Here is a 22,586-nt window from a genome sequence, read left to right as displayed (position 1 = left end):
TAGATTATGCACCTTGTCAACATTTTTATTTGTATTTTATGTCGTAAGTTTAACTTTATTATAATGCAAAATATATTTTAATAGTGAACTGAAAGTTCAGTTTTAAAAGAATTTACATAATATGTCTAATCTCGCGCATTACAAGATGTGTTTCAATTTGTTTGGGTACCAACATTTTATGTCATAATTTTTTTTTCTTCTATAATTATGAGCTTATCATTTAAACAGGTCTTATGACTGTTAGCAAATAAAAAAGCGTGATTCATACAAAGGTCATTTGTCACTTTTCTTTCAAAGAGATGTTATTATGATTTCCGTTAATATAAAATAAATTAAAAATGAAGACAAAAACTCATTAAAATTTTCATATAATTTATTTTATTATTATTTTATATTGATAATAGAAAAATTAAAATAAAACTGTGTTTACTTGGGTCATTGACTTCAAAAACCTCAAAATTTAAAAACATCAGTTTTGTTGGCACAAGAAACAGACACAAGGCCTCTGTTGTTACTTTCTTTGTCAGCTCTGATTAGATTCTGTAAGTGATGCTGCGTAAAGTAGACTTTCTATCAATAGTATTAAAGCTTTTATTTGTAAATTCAATTTATTCATTATTATCAAAGTCATCATCCTGTTTTAATGAAAGGTTCACGAGTTAAACTACTAACAGTTCTACTAATACAATTCTTAAAGTCCAATCTCAATAAATCGTAAACCTCCGTAGTTAGAGAATATCGCGTACCCCATCCTTTTTTGACTCAAAGACTTCCAATACTAAAAATCGAAATTTTCCGTTAGTAGAAGTAATCATCCATTCTTGTCAAACCATTTTTATACATCTTTAAAGTTTAGACGTAATATTTTTTTATTCTTCTGACAGAGATTCTACTACAATCGCAAAATTCTATATAAAACTAAACAACTACTCTAAAAATATATATCGTATATTTTTAAAGTAGTTTCCTAAAAAAAATTTTTTGAATACATAATTATTTATTTATAAACATAATTTCGTAAATTTGTATTTCTCTCTCAAGATTTGACTTAAAGAAAGTGTATTTATTATTATTTATAGCGACAAGTATAGAGAGTCCATTCTGCTAAGAATTCCATTAAACTGTCATAGAAGTTAAATAAAACATGTGCCTGAATTTTTGCTAAGTGGTTTTGAGTTAAAAATCTGTTGTGTGACGGCTCTACAACGACAAGATAATATTTGGTATTTGTAATATTATTCAGGCATTAAATGAGTGGGGCAGAAGCATTTTATTGTATCTAATTCTATTTCTCAACTAGTGTACAGAAATATGTCTGACGTGAATAACGACACGAAAATATTTCATTTTAATAGTTACTGTAATGTTATTACTGTAGATATTTTTGTCTGTGGATAAGATCAAGTCAAATTTTATATAATGTATCTAATCTCCTAGTTTTCAGATTACCAACCGAAATATCTATATATTTCAGGTCATAAACTAAGCCCCATGATGTTTATAAGTAAATAATGTATCATTTGCCCGGCATGTAATATAATACATCAATTTTTGTGGGTAATAAATATCCCACTTGATAAACGAAATAACTGGGATACCAAAATCATTAGTAATATATCTTTTTAATTACAAATTATAATTATTGGTCGATATGTATTATTATACCTGAAAATTTGGGACAAAATCTTTTCAAACAGAAATGTCTCGGTATTATAAAAAGTTTATTTATATTTTGCATTAATTATCATCAAAGTTTTGAAAACTGATTATTACATTTCAAATAGCCTTGCATGATTTTAATGTGTCGTACTAATACTGTTATATTTTATTTTCAGTAGACACCTACCAGTATCAGCTTCAGTCGATATGGCAGAAATGCTGGAACACCAACCAGAGCTTGGTGCACAACCTCCGCTTCCGCGAGCGTGGACCCCTGAAGTCCTGGCGCCCAGAGACCATGGCAGAGGCTATATTCTCGGTGCTGAAAGAGGGTCTGTCCCTCTCACAAGCGGCACGCAAATACGACATACCATACCCGACTTTCGTTCTTTATGCCAACCGCGTCCACAACATGTTGGGACCCAGTGCAGATGGCGGTACAGGTATGTCTAAGCTAAATTAGTTTTTATAGCTTTTTGTGGCAAATTAGGACAACGGATCCTTAATCTAAGTTCGTGCGCTATAACACTAAGATATAAACATATTGACAGTGATGTGTCCTACTAATTTTATTACATATTGTTTTATAATCATAGGAACATTTATATGTTTCTATCATACTTCTACTATAATAAACAGTTTTAATTCCTGAAACTACTCAAAAATTTGTTATCTATAGAAATCTTTCATACGGTTTTCAAGGTGCAAGTTTTTGTATGCAGTCTAGTGTCAAGGATTTTTCAGAAAGTTATATTTTCCAAAACAATAGTTAAATGTTTTCAAGCTTTAGTATGACGTAAATAATATTAATAAATACCCACCAACATTTGAATTGTTCGTGATCCAGTACTGAATTACAATATGTTTTTTTTTAATATTTGTTGTATTTCAGAATGCAACAGATTTTATATTATATAAAACATTTGAAACATATCCTAATTTGCCACAAACACCAAATGATTTCTGACAATGTATCATGCATGATGTGCTATATCTTAAAACTTGCAAATCAGAAATCTTCTCAGATACTCTTTAACAGATTAATTGCGACACTCATAGTAAGCATTGCGAAATATCTTATTGCAAAATTTTTATCTTTTAAAATGTTTTGCATTCTAACTATTATGTTAAAATGCAAAAGATTTCCACAGTATCTTTTTTTGTGCCTCTGCGATATGTGCAAGTAATTTATATGTAATATCTTCTAGATATATCTATTCTTATAATTATATTGTAAAGTTTATTCATTTTTCAGGTTTTTCAATAGGAGGTGTTTACCAAAGAGCGCAGTGGTTCTTGTTATCATTTTATTTTCTTAAAATAAATCGGTACAAGCGATGTCTAACGAATGTGACAATGTCACAAGTCTTGCCATGAAAATAGATTCCGCGGAAGAAGCAAATATTGATTGCGTAAAATTTTTTTTTCAAGCAATTATGCAGGATGATTTGTCTTTTGGTAAACACCTCGAAGGCTCGTGTTCACATGTAACAGACGACGGCAGAAGAAAGCTATGGAATGAAAGAGAAAGAGTAGTGATGCGAGTGGAAGAGATGGGAGACTTTAATCTAGCTTTCGTTCGCTGTCATCTTTTATATGACGACAAAGCTCAAGAGCGCCTTCAGATTATCCGATGCGATTCGTGGTTTACCCCAATATACAAACAAATTTTATATAAAATATTCATTTCATTCATTCATATCCGTTGTAATATACAAAATATATAATATGAACCTAATTTTACACACGTTAAGTTTATTTTATTGCATATTTTATTAAAAAGAGTGCATAAAAGAATGCTAAGAGAGTTTATTGCGCCGCTTTTTCTCTCTCAGAGCACCATTTGTTTCCGAAGCGGTGGTAGTATTGAAAATGACATCAAAAAGAATTCTAAAGGAATCCATTTTGAGCCTTTTATTACACATAGCAATGAGATAAATTCATGTCAGTGTGTAGAAAAGTGAAAAGTGAACATTTAGTAATAACTTGTATGAATTTCAGCACGTAAAGCACAGAAATAGATCAACTTATTTTCTTCCTTTTCTATCATCAATTGAATCTTATATAATCAAAACTTATCGCATAGTCTGGAAGTACTCATAATAATTTATCTAGCAGTATTGTGCGCTATCTGTTCACGCTTTACTATTGTGTGTCGTTGCAGATCTGAGACCAAAGGGTCGTGGACGGCCCCAACGCATCTTGTTGGGCGTGTGGCCAGACGAACACATTCGCGGAGTGATAAGGGCTGTGGTCTTCCGTGACTCTCACGCCACGCATGCGGCGCACGCTGCTCACCACATCAAGGAGGAAGTGCTGCCCGTGTACCCCCAAATTACGGTCAGTATGGACCCATTACACGTTACCCATTGTTCACGCGTTTGATTGCCATCTAATGACCTTCCAGTTGTGCTAATGCGAAACTGCCTTTGCGAACTTTAATTATTGTAATTGACTGGCGATTTTCATCGCGTTAGATTTAATTAAGATTTCTTGGAATACCGTTCGGCTCTCGACTATTTGCTTTTTGTTCTTTGGATTTATAAGCTATTAAAGTTCAAGTCGATGCTCGTTGTTATGCGAGAGCCGAGCGTACCAATTGTAATTGTTTGTTCGTTTTCAGCATGTGTTTTTGAAATTTTATTGCAATATCCGCTCACTTGTATCAACACGGTATTTAAACAGGATTTGACCTGAGACTTTTTTAATAAAATCCTTTATATATTCGTGTTGATGGAAGCTCGGGTGGGAAAGTTGTGTAATTTTCGATGTATCGATTTCAGGATGGTTTGACGGTGGGACAGAGTCCTTACCCGGTAGGATGCGGCAACGGGCGTGAGGGGGGAGTGTCGCCCAACGCGGCTGCTGCTGCTGCCGTGGCGGCCGTGGCTCATGGGCTGCGGCGCCAGATGTGCACCATGGTGGTGGCTGCCCAGCGGCCCGGGGAGCATCCTCCGCACCTGGGGATGCCGCCTCTGCCCATGCAATCGCCCCGCCTACCCTCGCCGCGCCTGCCGTCGCCGCGCCTGCCCTCTCCCCTCTCTACCGGCATGGAATCTCCGCTGTGCTCGCCCGCACCACCTGGACATGCGCTGGAGCCCCCTAAGTCCGTAGATCCATTCCGCCCCTTCGTCTCTCCCCGCCCGGACCACCGCTACCGCGAGCGCGATGTGGAGATCACTGACATGGGCCCCCCGAAGACCCCGATGTCGCTCGCCAAGAACGGCAAGGATCTGGTAATGCCCGTCAAGCTGGAGCCGGCAGGAGAGCCTCGCGCGGACATCTGAAGCCAGGCCGCGGGCACCATCCCCAGGCTGCCTGCGCTTCCCGCGCCGCCGGTGCCCGCCTTCCCATACTTCTTGCCTAATCCAAACTCGAATGGCTACTTTTGAGCGATTTGTTCGCGATACATAGATTTAAACACGATTTCTTTGTGTCTGTATTAATTTAGTTTTTATTCAAAGTGGACTTGCTGTGCAATAAGTTGCTTGTTGTTTTGTTACAAAGTTTGTATCAAGTATGGTCTTGAGTTGCGATGCGCACAAAGCGCAGTTACTTTTTTTTAATTTAGGTTAAAATGAACGAGTGAAACATGCAGCAACATGCGCTAATAGATGTGTATGGCTCCGCTTTCCACTCGTTCATCAGTCTTACTATTAATGATGTAATTATCTTGCCTTTATTGCCACGTCCACGCAATAATTTGATCTTTTTTTACTCAAAATCTTTATTTTCCCGTTTAGTCACTACTAAACACTCTGTGCAATAGGTTGCTTGTTGTTTTATGACAAATCTTTAGTTACAGTGCTCTAGAAGCGCAATATAGTTTTTGTTAGTTATTAGATTAAAGTAACGGGCGAAGAACGCAGTATAAGGGGTGAGATGAGACGTTTAAGCATCGCTCTCCGCTCGTTCAGCTGTCTTTCTATTAATGATATAATTATCTCTTATGTGTTAGCTTAAGTCCAAATTCAACCCATCAGTAACTAGGGATATCAAATTCTTAAATATTTGGCCCGATCTAAGACTGTTCGGTATACCCATAAAGTATAATTTTAAAATCAACACGCACATTGCCTGTGCATGTGTCAAAATTTCTGTATTAAAAGTAACCAAGTCTTCATAACATTTGGTAGTAATTGCTTGATAATGTATCGTACTACTTGATACGTAGGAATAGGGCCCATTCAGAGCTTAGAGTACTTTCACAATTCCTTAGTTATAGTATCCGTATGATCACACGCCACTCTCCGCAGTAACCAATATTGGGCATAAAATAAATGTAGCGACGGTCCCCCGTTTCAATTGTACTGGCGCGAATCACAGCGCAGTTCAGAGGGGCTTATAAGATTGACGGGGACTACTCTATCACTAATAGTCGTTCTTTCTGTAGTCGTATATTAGCAGTTAGGGCTTAGATCTACTCTCGGCTGGCTCCGGTCTCGAGTCAGTTCTCGGTACCGCTGACACGCGACGCAACAAACCTACATAGCACACATCACAGTAGATTTAGAGATCGCCAAATGTATTATAGATGTATTTTTAGCCAGTAGTGATTGTTCCAAATGTTAGGCTATATAAGACGGGGCGTGTCCGAGCTCCTTACATTAACTCTATATAGCGCAGTAATAACCTAGTACATATGTACCTTCCAACCCGCTATCTGTCTGTGTTATTGTATCGTTACTTCACTTAATTGTAAGCTAATTGTGGATCTATGTAACATCGCTCGATAAATATTAAAAAAATACAAAAAAAGCATAGTAATTGATGTGTCGATATGTTAATGTGTGGAAGACTCGGCATGCCCCAAACCTACGAATAGTATCGCAAGCCAGTGGACACTCAGAATGTAACCCAACACCGAGTAACGTTCGCTAATAATTGCTGTGTCGACTATTTCGTAGTTATATTTATACATTTTGAGACTTAGGTTAGTTGTGTAACCGTACCAGTGTGGAAAGCGACGCTATGTGGGTGACAAGACGCTGGTCTCTGACATGAGTCCACGACGCCTGCGAGAAGATCACAACATACTTTAAGGTGTATTTGTACAAATTTAATTTATTACCACCTTCTCTACGCAGCTTGAGAAATCGTTTCGATTTATATTTTCGGCGGGAAAAATTGTTAATATATTATATGGACTTTCTTGCCGCAAGGGTATACCATAAAAATATATTTTTGGCAAGTTATTAGTTGGCGTATCATAAATTTGTAAATGAACGTTGGGAAGGGCGAAGCGCCGCAGAGGCTGGATCAGCTTCGGCGGGGCTTCGCCCGCGCGAGCCTCGTCGCTGAATGTTTGAAATTATATATAAAAATAAGAATCTAAGTGGCCTTGATATCTCACTATTATTCGGAATTTGATAAACTCTTTCGGTTTAAGTTGGAAAAATTGTATGTATATAAAAAGACCAAATTTAATTATAAAAAATTAACATTCTCGATACGAATCTAGTGTTGAAAGTTTTGGCTATCTTTTTGGAAATCGTTAATGTAGATAAAAAAATGTTATATACGGCCTATACTTTTCAGGTGAAATGCGTAATTTTGGTAAATGTTACTACGCATATTTTCTATTATTATAAGTCTAGGCTAATGTGTTCAAAAACTAAATTTAAATTTTTGAAAAAAAAAGTAGAAAGTGCCTTCCAAATTGTTTGACCACATTTAGTGTTGGGACGGGTGCAGCGATGATCGGCAATACGCGGCCAATGGCAGTGACATGTTCCTGCGCCTCCGCGGCATCACACCTCGTTGCTGTGAACTGCAACATGAATTATAAATCACGTATTTAAAAAATGAAAGTGATCAAGCCATGCTACTGCCATAGACCGCATGAAACGTTACTATAAAATTTAGAATAAAGAAATTCAAAATTATATAAAATTAAATACATATGACTATTATATAATAAAAAAAATATACAAATTTATATATTTGGCCGATGTGGTTATACCCTGACTGGCAAGCGTTAGAGCATTATTCGGAGTCAAAATTAATTATATTTAATTTAAAAAAAAATACAACAATGCAAACATGCAAATGTGCCATTCGTTTGAAGTCGTGTTCTTCGTTGGCGTCACATTCAATGGTTTTGTAGTGTATTAAAGATTATATTATTTATTGTGTCGGATGAATCACATTTCGATTCGCACATTATGTCATTATACGAGTATATAAGGAAAATATTAATTTTCGTGATAGTTAAGCAAATATGTCTAACTGTAGTTGTGTACCCGGTTTCGACGAGCTTCGAACAGATACTGGGCACCCTTATGATATAACTATTAACTATATGTTATATATATCATTTTCTGATAGATGTTTTAACACACACTAGTGTGTTAGTAGCATGACATTGTTCCAATTGAAGTTTCGTTTTATTGTGATACTACTTTAAATAAAAAATTGATGTAAAGAACAAAATTGTATTCCCTTTTATTTGTCTAGGCTTGCGGTTTCTGTACAATGTTATTTATTTTTAGTTAAAAGTATTTTCGTACCGCAACCACGCCGTGGGCTCAAAGTATTCTTGTTTATAGATCTTGTACCTATTAGTGCATCTTTATTAAACTGTCAATGGAAGTATTTAACTATTTAGTTAATAAGTAGCTCTACACTGTCGGCTTCAGACGGTATTAATCTCGATTATTATGATTATTACATCCATCACTAGTTTACGTCAGTATAGTGTCATTTTAAACATTTATTCAGTTTTGTACAGCAGTTATTTTTGTAATTCTTATTCTATATTTTGTGAGATGACAACGTAAACATAGATTCTAACTATCCAAATTAAACGCAGCTTTGTCTGTCGATTTTGGAAAAATAATACAAGATTTACGAATAAAGTCCTGGTCAGTTATCTCAAGTCCATAAGCCTTTAAAAAGCCACAGAATTAGAACATCATCCACAATTTAATACGAATGCAGTCTAGTCCAAAGAAAAAGATTTTGAACGAGACTTTATTATATTATTCGATTTCTTATTTCTGACCTTGAATTGAAGGTTTAACCGTCTGTTATTAGTGTAATTTATTATTGACGTGAGCGTTAAAAAATAAGAATTACAAAAATAAACTCATTTACAAAATGTCATGGTATAGTGTGTTATACTCTTTGCTGTATGGCACGTTATAATCATTGAATTGTTATAATGATTACATTTCGTTTCCCATTTGCTTATGTTCCTCTAATTATGTTATGATTTTATGTAGATACATAAAAACAGCACGTAGATATACATCTACATGTGTTTCGCGAGATCAAAGATGTTTAGTTACTATAAGTAGTAGTTATGCTGATAATATAAATGTACTAGATGTTGTATGTAATCAATGTCCGAATAATATAACAAGTATTTATTCTATAAATTACAATTGTAGTTTATTACAAAATTCAATGGTTTTGACATGTTATCTGATAAGCTTATCTCTACTTTATTCGGGCATCAGAAACGCACGATTTACTCCTAACTTAATGACTCGTTACTCGTTAAACCTTGAGTACAATTTGATGCTAAATGTCAAAATCGTTCTATCTGTACTTGGCAGTATCCAAAATGAAACTCATTCAGTAGCAGGTTATGTAATATGTTATATAATGTAGTGTTGTATAACGTTTCAATAATTTAAGTTCGTTATTGTCGCAGCATACCGTTGTCTGAATAAATATATAAACTAGAACATCGTGAGTTTTTAATTTTTTGACCCTATAGCTTAAGCTTAAGCGGCAACTAATTCTTTCAACTTTTTTTTTACGGTAAAGGAGGACAAACGAGCGTAAAGTTCACCTGGTATTACGTGATCAACGCCGCCCACATTCTCCCGCAACACTAAAGGAAATACAGGAGCGTTGCCGGCTTTTAAGGAAGGTGTATGCATTTTTTTTTAAGTTGTATCCTCCCGGAAACACCGCACAAGGAAACTCATTCCACAGCTTTGTTGTACGTTGAAGAAAGTTCCTTGAAAACGCAACACATCCACATGGTGGGGATGATACCTATCCTAATTGTGGCGTGTCGTGGGAAGGTGGAATTCGGCGGCAGGAATCAGATGAAACAGCTCTTCGGAACATTCCCGTGATAAATGCGATAGAAGACACACAATGAAGCGACGACGCAACGTCAGGTGCTCGAGCCGTTCACAAAGCGCTGGGTGCCCGATAATTCGAGCTGCTCTGCATTGCACGCGGTCAAATGATTCGAGCTTATACTGTTGTGCGCTAGACCAGAGATGGCAGCAATACTCCATGTGTGGCCGGACTGTGGTAGAATGTGGGCAGGGTTGAAGTACTGCCGTGCTCTATTTTCAAAAATCGCAGATTCGTAATCGCTCAGATTGTTCGAAGCCAATTTGGCTTTGCCTTACAGGTGAACTTACGCCACAAATTAAGTTATCATCCCCACCATATTAATGTGGAGCGTTCCTCCACAGTGCGGTTCTCAGTGCTTTTTCCAAGTACAACCAACTGTGGAATGAGCTTCCTCGTGCGGTGTTTTCTAGTGAATGATGAGACAGCATTTTATATCTCAACTAGCGCACTTGCAGTGCCGTACAGAATTTTTGGGTTTTTCAAGAATAAATGGTAATGGTTTTGTAAGGAGGCGAAGTCCGGCAAATAAGATAACAGAGATCATTTCAAAAACGATTTTGGTTCAAACATTCATCACAATCAGATGAAAAAGAGCTTAGTGATTTAGGATATTTCGGTTTCAGTTAGTGTGTTTGCACCAAGAGTTAGAGTTAGTACCAAAAAGTTATCTCCTTTCTTTTACCGTTGATTTCTGAAAATAATTTTGTAGACACACAATGGTAATTTTAGTACCATTTGATACAATAAAACACAATATTTGAAAACAACCGACTTTATTTAAAGAATATTAATTGAAAAGCGGAAATTAAATACAGTAAGTTTTGAACAGGTTATTCGCCCATTAATTTAAAAAAAATAGCTAAATTATACGCTTTAACAACACCGTCAAATATGTTACGTAAGAGAAAGTAAAACAGAATACATAGATTACCAATGTAATTAATGAAAACTAAATTAATTATTAAATTGTTCATAACAATAAGACGATTTTTCTTAATTTTTTTTGCTGTAGGAATAAGCTTCTAATTCATTTAGCACATTTTATTCCAGGTAAGAAGTTGCTTAAGAACTCGAATTCACAATTAATATTGTGTCCTACTTTGAACTTCGAACAATAATATAACAATAAAATAAATAACAAAAAAATTGTATCTATTACAACATGTTGCAAACGAAGTTGTAAAAAAATTATCATTTAACACTGTCGGTTGTAGTAAGATTTTCAAATAATTTATGGTCTCGCCTCTTACCATAGGTAGGATGAATTTTTAGAATTTAAACTTAAATTAATGGAGGACTACTCTCAAAAAAACCGCTTTTTCGTAAGCGGATAAGCGAAGCGGTTACGAGGCAGTGGCAAGTCCACTGGAGAACAAGTGGCGCAGAGCTCGAACGACTAAAATAAAAAGGCCGCGGGACTCGGTCCAATAATATAAGCGGCGCGGATCTCAGTCGAGATATTACTGAGTTATTTATATTCAAAGCAGCTAGTGTAGGTTGTTATTGATTGGTGTTTGTAGTAAGTGATTAATATAATTATAAGAATTGAGACCCAATCCAAAATTAATATTTAACCACGCTAGAGCCATTCACACGCAACAGCATTCGCAGGGAAAAGTATTTGAAAATCTTATTAAACCATTAGTGTACTGAAGCAATGAAACCGACATGATAGTCTGAATGACATATAATTACAATAATATTTGTGATATATGTGGTCAAACCGTAATTACTATAACTATTCGAAGGTTTAAACTGTCATAAATTTTATGAAAGTTAAAATTGCATCATTATTAAATCGCTGTTTGAGCAATATGAATTGATGAAAAAATAATAATTATACAGAAACTAGTTTCATTATCATAATCACCAAAAAACGCAGCCGAACTTAACGTACGTAACTTAAAATAAAACAAATAGTTCACCAAATCAAACGGATGCATAAATATATCAATATATTGAGTGATTCAAGACCAACAAAGACGGGAGTCGAGTGATTGTGGGTATTACACTGGATTATAACGGAGAGTTAATGAGATCAAGTGTCGCAAGTCGCTGCAACATTCGACGTATCTGTGCATCCTCGCCCGCGAACATTATTAAATACTATAATTACATTATACCTATACTTCAGTCTTCGTTTGAAATATTTAGCCGCACGCAACCTTCGGCAATACCTCGACCCTCCAATCAAATGTCTACGCGTACATGTAACTGTCGCGAAACAAGCACTCCGCTCTCAGCAACCGCTCAAACCTTAGAACTAGTACGTAGTCGTACGACTAAAGAATTCATATAATAATACTCCGCCTGGTAATCTCTTCGGTTGACAGCTGGCTCACGTGATTGGTCTAAGAATACGTCATCAGGTCCGATAACTATTTTCGAATGAAACAACGCTATAGACTTGCTATAGGTGTGAGCGAAACGACAATAGCGATGAAATGGCGAGCTGTCAGTATGACATTTATTATATCCTGACGTAGTAGTTGGGCCATCGTGGGAAGAGAATTCCAGGCGGAGCATATTATTATACTATGAAAGAATTATATTAGAAATGTCTGATCGTTGACCATGTGTGTTTGTCTGTTTATAGTGTATAAATGAGTCGGGGCAAAATTTTTCTCTGTCTGCGCTTTTTGAATCAAATTAAGCGGACTATTCAAACGACCGTAGCACAGACAAGCGCGACGGCTCAGTCTCATTTAGTACTCACAGAATCACACTCAACAATGCAAAGGATCACAAGTTTTTCACCTCAAAAATTTTCATTTACCTGCAATCTATATACCGGTACACCGGAAGTATAAGAGCGAGAAGATAAGAGTCCAATTGCCATCCCATACTTTACACGTCCGACTAGTACACATAACTGTCACAAACTTCAGAACGGGCTACTTGTTACACAACTCCTGCACCGTCAATATTACATAATTCGTCTCAAAACTAAGACACATCCCCGTATCAAAAAACTAGAAGGAAACTTATCAACGTTTCTTTATTATTACGAGACGTCTTAATTATAAATACACAGTAATATATTATTATAACAATGGTGTGTTTAACAGCGCGGTATGTTCATGCATTACACTACATTACATAGAGTCGGGCGAAACAGCATTAGACCAATTATTAATTTGACGACATCACACAGAATCAATGTTAATTTGCTGTATAATTAATGCACCAAATTGAAACATTCTTCTAGAACTTTTCAGTTCATCGTAGTTATCACTTTGGACAGCATCATTGGGTCCGATGAGTCGTCTGAGTAAAATACATAAAAGAATGTGATGCCAACGTATGGCCCGACTGAATTCACTAAGTTAAAATTACTTCCTTAATTCTATTTGAGTATGATTATAATCTAATTGTGAGTGAGCCAGTAATATAAGCATTACAGGCCCAATTGTTGTTCCATCTCTTTCGAATGTAAGCATTATTCATACCAATTACCTAATGATATTCGCATATTATGTAGACTACAATGTCTAGTTCCTAACCTACTAAGCATGACTCAGTTAATATTGTATAAAATACTACACCTACATTACAATAATTCAGCGTTTATACATCGCCTAAAAATATTGACATGTGTTGTGGTATTTATTGCTTTTTATTAAATATGTGTTCGCTATCATCTACACAAATGAAAAAAAAGTTGGTAGCGATAAAAGCGTCTACCAAATAATGATATTATACAATGTACAAATTATTAATTCCGCAAGGCACAAATAAAAGTGCCCGGATATATATCAACTCTACACTATAAATAACACAAAATACTTGATTATGTGATATGACAAAAACCTATAAAAGTGAGGCAAGCTTTTTATTTTTTAAATCCTTTGGGATTAAACAGGCTGAAAAATATTTTTATTGAAGCCAAGCTAAATATCGCTTAGAACCGGTGAGTTTTCGTATTTATTTATTTTTGACAACAGGCTTCACTGAGCCTCATTATAAATGAGATAAATAAATAAATATATAATTAAGTTTATGTGAGGCAATAAATAGAATAATGTGCTGTGATCATTTTAATTCATTTTTATTGTCTGCCTTGTCTAAATAGTCGCGATAGCAGCAAACTGTATATTAATAATTATTTTATTACCAAATGAATAAGATATGATATTTGTTATGTCTAACATCCGAAACGACTTTATTAGGTTATCGATATCGAATCATTAGCGATATGTCAAAATAACCGCAAAGAAACATAGCCTACACTTATATAAATTGCATTATGGCAAGTGCAACTAAAGGCATTATGCGTAATACATGTCGATGGAATTACTCTCAAGTGAAGAACACATATTAATTACATATTATTGTCGTGGACATCTAGACATATTATAAAACGTGAGAGTGTCATTCAAGGCATCCCAATCTTTCTACCATTATGTATGTAATGGTGCGTACAGACTGGTGGAACGTAACATGAAATGTATCATGCAATGAAAGAATTCGCAGTACACATCACTCCAATTATGAAAATTTAATATACGTTCACAAAACTCGTCACCTTTTTGCTCTTAATGGTGATTTTCATTATTATAACACTAGAAATCAGGGATTGCTTGTAACTTATTCCAGTAGGCTTCATAAGATACATAATAGCTTTAAGGGTAAATGTATACACTTTTATAATAAGTCCCAGCCACTGTTCAGGCATTATCTATACATAAAGTTAAATGTTTTATTTAAAAATGGCTCTGTCGTAAATCCTACTACTCCACAGCTGAATATCTAAGTGAATGGACAGCCTAGATTATGATTATTTTATAGCAATAGCAATGACAGTACAATATTGTATATTTTATTAAAAAGAGCGCAAACAGCAATGCTAGTTTCATGCGCCGCTTCTTCTCTCTCAAAGCTCGATTTGTTTCCAAAGCGATAGTAGTATCTAGTATATTAGAAATGACATCAAAAATAATTCTAAAGGAATAAATTTTGAGAAAATAAATGCCTTTTATGCCTATGTGTCATGAAACGTTACACACGTAGTAACGATTTCTCATTTGTAACGGTTTTTCTTACGAACACAACGGGGCGACTGAATGGCGGAAACAAACGTACGCGGGAGGTTGTACTGAATGAACATGTGATGAAAGTTAGATTGATTCATTTCACGTTACGTTTCATCAGTCTGTACGCACCTTTAATAGTCACTAGCTAACTAGTCTTTCCCGCTGCCCGCCGATGGATAACATGAGAGAATCTGAATCATATACACCCTTACATTCATATATAAGCTAACTTTATCTACTTATTACAGGTTATGATGTCTAAGCATGGGTTATTATGAAGTTAATTCGGTACAAAGTTCAAACATTATCAACTATTAGATAATAAAAAGTTTAAACCTAGTTACTATAATGACAAATTGCTGGCCACTTCTATTAATCTACATATTATGATTAATATAATTCATTGCTATTAAATATTACAATATAACCTAAGTTTGAGAAAGATCAAACTGAAAAACATTCAAATTAATTTCATTTCACTGTAAATATAAATTGAATAGTTATATTTAACGTGAATATTGAAAAAGAAATACAAATTCAATTTCATTTCAACATTAGTTTCATTACATAATAAAATAAGGAGAAGTATAACGCCTAATTATGACAATAATGAATGTTTCACTTAAAACACAGAAACAACAACAAATAGTACATATTTTTAAAATAAATTCAACACCAAAATAAATATAACACAGTGATGTAAAGTTTCAATACTAATTACTACTGAATAAGTAGATGGGCCCGGCGCACAGCCATGTATTGTGAGACTGGAAGCATATACTTATGCACACTGTAAAAAAAGAAATTGAGAACCTCCTCCTTTTTTGAAGTCGGTTAAAAAACACAAAAATATTAATACATACATAGGTATTATTATGAAATTGTTAACATGTTAAATGCTTATTATAATTTAAGTGTTTTATTTTATCTGATTATAATTTATAGAATAAGACATGACTCGTTGTTGACATTATGATACAAAAGTTGTGTTTTCACTGTTTCTTGTTTCAAAGATACATTTTACTATTGTGTTAACCACAGAAAGGGATTAATAAAAATAATGCATGTACAACTATCAATTACCTCCAAGGTACAGTGTGATATTGAAGCAATAATTATGCTAATATATGTGTTGGCTATTTAAGTTTAGTTAACAAGTAAATTCGAATGTTGTTTGCTTTTCCCGAGCCAATGCGCGTTATATATCATAATTACGTCAAGCAAACACTTGTGTCAACATTTATTTATATGTCAAATGGAGAATAATGTGAACAATTCAATGATACATTGCAGACCGTATTTATATACGTATGTTACATTGTCATTGGAAAAACATATCCAAAAGTTAATGGTTAGACAATTTATATTAACCTAGAATACACTTGTGTTTAGTTTAACAACTAAGATCATAGATAAAAAAAGAAAACATGTTAAGTATATCGAATGTAAATTTCGTTTGTAAGTCATCATTTGTAAAATAATAACAATGAATTAAATTTTATACTACATAAAAAAGCGTATACTTAAACAAGTCATCGTGTATGCATAATATTGTGTAAAAATTTAAATTGATTGTATAATAAATATAACTTGTCCGTATAATGCACTATGAATATGTCATCAATACGGGCTGACAATAATAATTATTCTACATATTTGAATAACGACTTCATTAGCACTACATATAGATAGTAAATGTCAAAATAGTATAAGTCAGATGTCAATAAACAAAAACAATGTCCTAAGCTTATATAAACTAAAATTATCCTAAGTAATAAATTTAATACGTGAAATCCACATAACTACATACTCTTTGGGACGATGAAGCAAATATTATGAGATGACAAACATTTGGCAACATAAGACTCAGTGACACAAATTGACGTACTTATCAACTAAGTATTGTATTATAATGGTGTACAATAGTAGTATATCAAGATATACACAAGTTATTAATAACACTGTAATGTTCAGTAGTTGCTCCTAGCCAAAAACCAAACCATTCACTCCTCTTAAAAGTTCACACTGATTTCACTGTTCCTTATAACTACGATATTAATCCATATCTAACGTTGCATAATATAGACGTTACAAGTCGGTTAATAATAAAATTTTAATAGTTCATCAACTGTCACAAAATGGCAGAGTGGACTGTAAAACACCGAGTTAAATTGTGTTGTATGTTATCTGAACATCACAACCCAAGTACAACGGTGAAATAATTAACAGTGCCACGGCGCATAGAGGTTGGCGTATCGACGCAACAGGCGTCGGTTAAGTCGATGCTATTCCTCGCACTTTCTACAAGCTCCCGGCACGTCGAAGTCTAGTACTAATAGCTTGGTTTCTTCCGTCCCATTCCTGGATCCCACAGCGCATATAAGCTTAGTTGCCGAGGCTCTGATGCGCCAAACCACACCTCCGGACCCTCCCGAGCTGAGTTCCACTAGGTTTCTGATGAATTCTCCCGTTCTTACGTCCCATAGCTTCACAGTGCCGTCATCTGAGGATGTAATCACGAAACGATTGCTAGATTGTAGGCAAGTCACGGCTGATTGGTGCTTGTTTGGACCTGAAATTATAAATTACGAAATCAATTTATTGTTCCGCCGAAGGCACCTCTGTTCTCCCTGACGGAGAAGTTATAAAAATAGAGTTGAGTATCGCAATCCTACAATATTTTAGTACAAAGTTAACTAAAGGGTGAAAAAAAAAAAGGTGATAGCCTATAATTGTGAACTTAAGTTCAGATAGCATGGAAAAAATTCAGCATCTCATTCCAGTATTGGTCGGCACTATAGTGACACACGCGGCGGCAACCTAAAAAGCGGGGCCGTGTTCGACACGAAACTCCGGATCGGGCATTGATTCGCCGACCCCAAAGGACGTGCAACAGTGAAGGTTTACTAAAGTATTACTGAATATTATAATTAATAATAGTAGTACTGAATTTACTAAAGTATAGGTTTGTACACTACACACATAATGTTTATTATACACACCTTTGCAGAAAAAACGAGCACCATACAGTCAAGAGCTTTTCTAGGAACATTATTAATATTTTTAGTAGTAGTCATGTAATTAGAAGTATATTTTTTAACACTTAAAAACTGAAATAGGCTTTTTACTCAATGTAAGAGAGAGCCGTGTTAAAATGGACATTTTTATGATATAAATGCCTTATAACTTAAAAAAAAAGTCAAGTAAAAGTGTTAAAATCGAATTTGGATTTAACTTTTTCCTATCCCTTCGACCATTTATTAAGTGCCAGTAAATTTATTACTAAGAAAGTAGAAAAATCTAAGCGTTTTTTGCAAAGGAGTGTATATTATTAATACAATAACCCACTTATTCATAATGGTCCGCTAACTTAAAACAGGCACTAAGAAGTGTTATTTCTCATTCTGACTTAGGTCAATAGAAAAAGACAGAGTGAGAATTAGCAATGCTTTAAGTTAGCAGACTATTATGACTAAGGGGGTTAATTAATAATATTATTATTTTTATTATTAATTCAAAATAATTCGATGCTCAAATATGAGTATCAATTTATTTTGCTCATAGCATATTCAAGAATATATTTTTGTGGACATCATTTTGATGTAAGTATTTACACACATTCATTTTTCAAGCACCTACCTATATTAGTATAATACCAATGTAGGAAAATTAAATTAAGCTTAGGTTAGTTTATGGTTTCATGATTCAATGAAATCATATTTAAAAAAAAGTAAAAGTAATATGGATTATAATATTATACGTATATACACACAAAAGTGAGATATGACAATAGCGGTATCTAAATGGAAAGGCATGTTTGTAAAAAAGTATTTTATTAAAAAAGATATTATATAAAATCCTAGAAGAAGAAATGGACGAATAGAAGAGAATATGTACATTTCTGTTCTGATTCATTTAGACTAGTGCCTAAGTTAGGTAGTATTAGAGAAAAGAAACCTAATTCTTATCTATATGGCTACTACGTGATTCAGGCTAAAATACTGTAAATATACTTTTACGGTATGTACCATTTACAAACTAGATGAACAGTTCAAATGTCTATTATTGGTATTATTATTATAAAGGGATATGCTAGAAATGTCACAACTTAAAACATACCTAGTACAATTACGAATCACATTAACAATAAATAGAAGCATATCGGAAAAATCTTCAAAATTAAAATCTTTTATAAGCAAATAATATTTATTATTCCTTATAAAAGATTTCCATTTTAGGAAATGTACATTTTATTTAATTTTCATTGTTGTTTACTTTACAGATTCACAAATAGTTTTAGAATATATACAAGAAACATAGTCCAGGCATCTTTTTTTGACAGAATTCAGAAGCTACAGTTTTGTATTGAAATTAACACCAACATCTGTCTGTAGCGGTTTCAACGATTAGAACTTGATAGATACCTTAAATAGATATAATATCATAAAATTAAAACTTTGTAACTTAAGAAAGCGAATGAGAAATATATTGCAACATAGAGCTACGTACATCAGCCCGTAAGAGCATTTACTGTAAATGAAATTATCTGACCGCTGAAAAAAAAATAAAAAAGTTAAAAAACAAGAACAGTTAAATGAATGCCTCGATGGTACAAGCCTATAACTAGTTGAATAATATAAAAAAAATGAAATATATAATCTCCTCATCCAAATAAACCGCATACACCTTTCTAAACAGAGTTAAAGAATACATATAGAAAAAAAAATATTCGGCGTGACGTATGTATGAATTTTATATGATGGGAGCGATATGAACATGCACATGCATTAGTTTTAATTTTGTAAAGATACTTGACGACATAGCATGCGCTATAGTAAATACTTACAACATTATTTAATACAAGTAAACATACGAAATCTTAATGCAACTTGAATATTATCATGCACGCGATCTTCTTAGGTCTGAGACATATATTTTCCAAGGACATTTTGACGTTCACTGAGTGATTTAAAAACCTACCATGAACAAAAATATTTTAATTTAAATGAATAAGCGTTATTTTTCCAAAATCCTAAAAAGTTTTTGTTTAAATTAAATTTTCGTACACTCAACTCTTAACTTCTTGTTAGTAATGGCTAGACGCAAAATATAGTATTTCTTTCTGATGAACTTTTAAATCTTGATATTTACGGGCTATTTCCCGTAACTCTACGAAAATGGGGCTTGAGTTGAAGACCTTTTGAACCTGTAGATTTAAGTCGACCACGCTGATCCCATACGATTTTTTCAACTTTAAAATAGTTTCATACACAACCTTTAAAAATTCTTCGCAGGTGAGTGTAGGTTTCCATACGATGATTTCCTTTACCATATGGGCGTCGAATAGATGTACATATGAATTTAAAGACGAACTTACAGTAATAAATTAGTCAAAATGCGATATTCAATCCGCAATCCACATTCCACTAGAACCTAGAGCATTATCTCATCTCGAGGGCCGACGATGAATCCCATGACTTCCGGTACTGCTGAAGGCCTTGAGTCGCTGGTCTTATTTTAAGTTACCTATTTTCCCCTCTTATATAAAAATACCCGTGAAGGATCAAACCGGCACCTCCCTAATTATAGCCTACCTTTTACGCAAAAGATGCTCTATGCACTATTATAGGTCATTAAACTTATATGACAGGTACCGTTTTAAAATATTCCATCCGGAGAAACATCCATCAATAAAATTTTCTCTTTTCAATAGTTTCTTGAGAAGATTTTCTACCATTTTCTTTACTTCTTCATCTGCCGTGTTTCATGTCTTGAATTCTTCACTTCAAACACTCTTTAAGCGGCTAGAGTTGTTCGCTTGTCTCTTCTTTAATGTTCTTTATTATTCTTGCTGTTATCTAAACTTATTGAAAAAGTATTTATAGTAACACATCAGAATTTCAGGTATCACTTACTATAAGGTGAACTTCTTGCTCGTCTGGTCATTCTTTATTACAAAAATACTCTATTCCTGTCCTATATTTTAGCTCCTCTGGATCGTTTATTTTTTTCCTAATAGCCCACAACAGAAATACATTGGAATGCAGGCAAACAGATGCTATATAGTAAATGCTAATGCATGCTTACAACATTTTTAAATAACAGTCATGGCACTGGACCAGTGTGCCTATACCTAGTATATTCTTCCTTGTCTTAAATAGTAAACAAAAACGACATTGAATGAAATTAACTTTTAATTAATTTGCACTGTAATTACAGATATAGTAAAATATCAGTGTGTCCTGAGTTATGACGTACCACCTATAGCGGATTGCAGAGCGGATTTACAAATCGATACCTGTCTATTTTTTTATTACGTTTTAAAATTGCACTGTCTTCTCTAAGACACAGAAGAGTTTCAATTGCTTTTCGGTTTATAGATTTCTTAGTTCCCATAAAGATAAAAAATCACTTGCATGAGAGATGAGATTAGTTGAATTAAAAAGTTAATAATATCCGGAGAAGAATGGGTGTTTACTAATACAATAACCTTTACCTAAATTACCATCAATTAAATAATTTTTAAAATTACTTATCGTATTATTTTCCACCCAATACGTTCACTCCATAAAAACCATTAAGTTCAGTTGTTCATTCGTTCGATGATCTCCATCTCTATGAATTATATCTGGTTGTCCGTACGCCAAATTTGTTTGCTATTCAAGACAAGTAAGAAAAAATCTACTATATACAACATTTTGTGGTTTTACATGAACTTTGTGATGTGGTCATGTTTTAGGATTTACTGTCTGCATTGTTCGCAAAATGTCTTTGGCAGATATTTCACAGACTCAACACACACGACGTTCACTAACTGTAGGGATGTACACGCAATGGAAGTAGAGACTGCGGTGCATTATTTCGTACTTGAGATATAAAAAATAAAACCAAATAGAGAATTTTGGGTTAATTTTATTCTTTCAGAAAGATTATTAAAAGGCCTGTTTCATATTAAACATTCAGTTCTAAAACTATATCCAAATAAATTTGCACACTTCATCCCACAATTTTCATTTTAAATTTCTGTCATGACACTCTGCGAAGTATGTATCACACAGTGCTGGTATGTTTTCTATTTCTTGAATCACATCGACGTTTAGCACCATAATACACGTCAATCACTAGCAAGTGCAGACGACAGACTGAAGTGAGCGTCGTCTGCATTAGCGCGTCTTAACGCGAACGTTATATGTTTTTGGCGAACTTTTTGTACGGTGCGATGTAGCGCGTAACTATTACATAATTGAATGCCTAATTTGACAGAATTAGTCTCTTGAAACGTTCTATAATTAAATATTTAATATTTACCAGATAAAGTGTGCAGGCAGTGTCCAGTTGTGATGTCCCAAACTTTGACTGTGGAGTCAGCATTTCCGGAGACCAAAATATTGGAATGCAATTCCATACCAGATGTAAGAGACTGATGTCCAGTCAATGTGTGCTTCAGTTGGCCAGATTCTACGTCCCACACCCTGATGGATGTGTCCAAGGAGCCACTCACCACATGGACCCCGTCAAACTGAAATTATCAACAGTATTTTTTTTATGAAAATAAGGGAACGAGACGAGCAGGACGTTCAGCTGATGGTAATTGATGCGCCCTGCCCATTAAAATACAACTGCGCTCGTCACCTTGAGACAAAAGATGTAAAGTGTCATTTGCCCAGTCATTTCTTTAGATTACTCTAGCCTTGCTGATGATCACTCAGCTTTCTCAATGTCTTATTTAAAAATGAAATTAAGTGCCCATTGTACTTAGAACCAATGACTTAATCCATGTAATAAATACACCTT

General features: G+C 34.3%; 2 protein-coding genes across 3 annotated transcripts in view; one reads left to right on the top strand and one right to left on the bottom strand.

The window, feature by feature from the left end:
• LOC126979051 (protein bric-a-brac 1-like) overlaps positions 1–9,350 on the top strand; it is a 331,777-nt gene extending 322,427 nt beyond the window's left edge. Inside the window, exons 3-5 of one of the 2 annotated variants that reach the window (XM_050828233.1) lie at positions 1,839–2,102; positions 3,824–3,999; positions 4,443–9,350. In XM_050828233.1, coding sequence (XP_050684190.1) covers positions 1,839–2,102; positions 3,824–3,999; positions 4,443–4,946 — 944 coding nt within the window. In that variant the 3' untranslated portion in view covers positions 4,947–9,350. Of the gene's footprint in view, positions 1–1,835; positions 2,103–3,823; positions 4,000–4,442 lie in introns of both variants that reach the window. The other variant, XM_050828232.1, reaches the window with a different exon arrangement.
• A 1,626-nt stretch (positions 9,351–10,976) lies between these two features.
• The window catches only part of LOC126979035 (F-box/WD repeat-containing protein 7), a 31,899-nt gene continuing 20,289 nt past the window's right edge, over positions 10,977–22,586 (bottom strand). Inside the window, exons 11-12 of the mRNA XM_050828206.1 lie at positions 22,101–22,311; positions 10,977–17,364 (exon numbers count right to left, since the gene is read on the bottom strand). Coding sequence (XP_050684163.1) covers positions 17,078–17,364; positions 22,101–22,311 — 498 coding nt within the window. The 3' untranslated portion in view covers positions 10,977–17,077. The remainder of the gene's footprint in view (positions 17,365–22,100; positions 22,312–22,586) is intronic.

Source organism: Leptidea sinapis, chromosome Z (assembly GCF_905404315.1).
Source record: "Leptidea sinapis chromosome Z, ilLepSina1.1, whole genome shotgun sequence".
Classification (NCBI taxonomy): domain Eukaryota; kingdom Metazoa; phylum Arthropoda; class Insecta; order Lepidoptera; family Pieridae; genus Leptidea; species Leptidea sinapis.
This window is presented reverse-complemented; position numbering and strand designations above follow the sequence as displayed.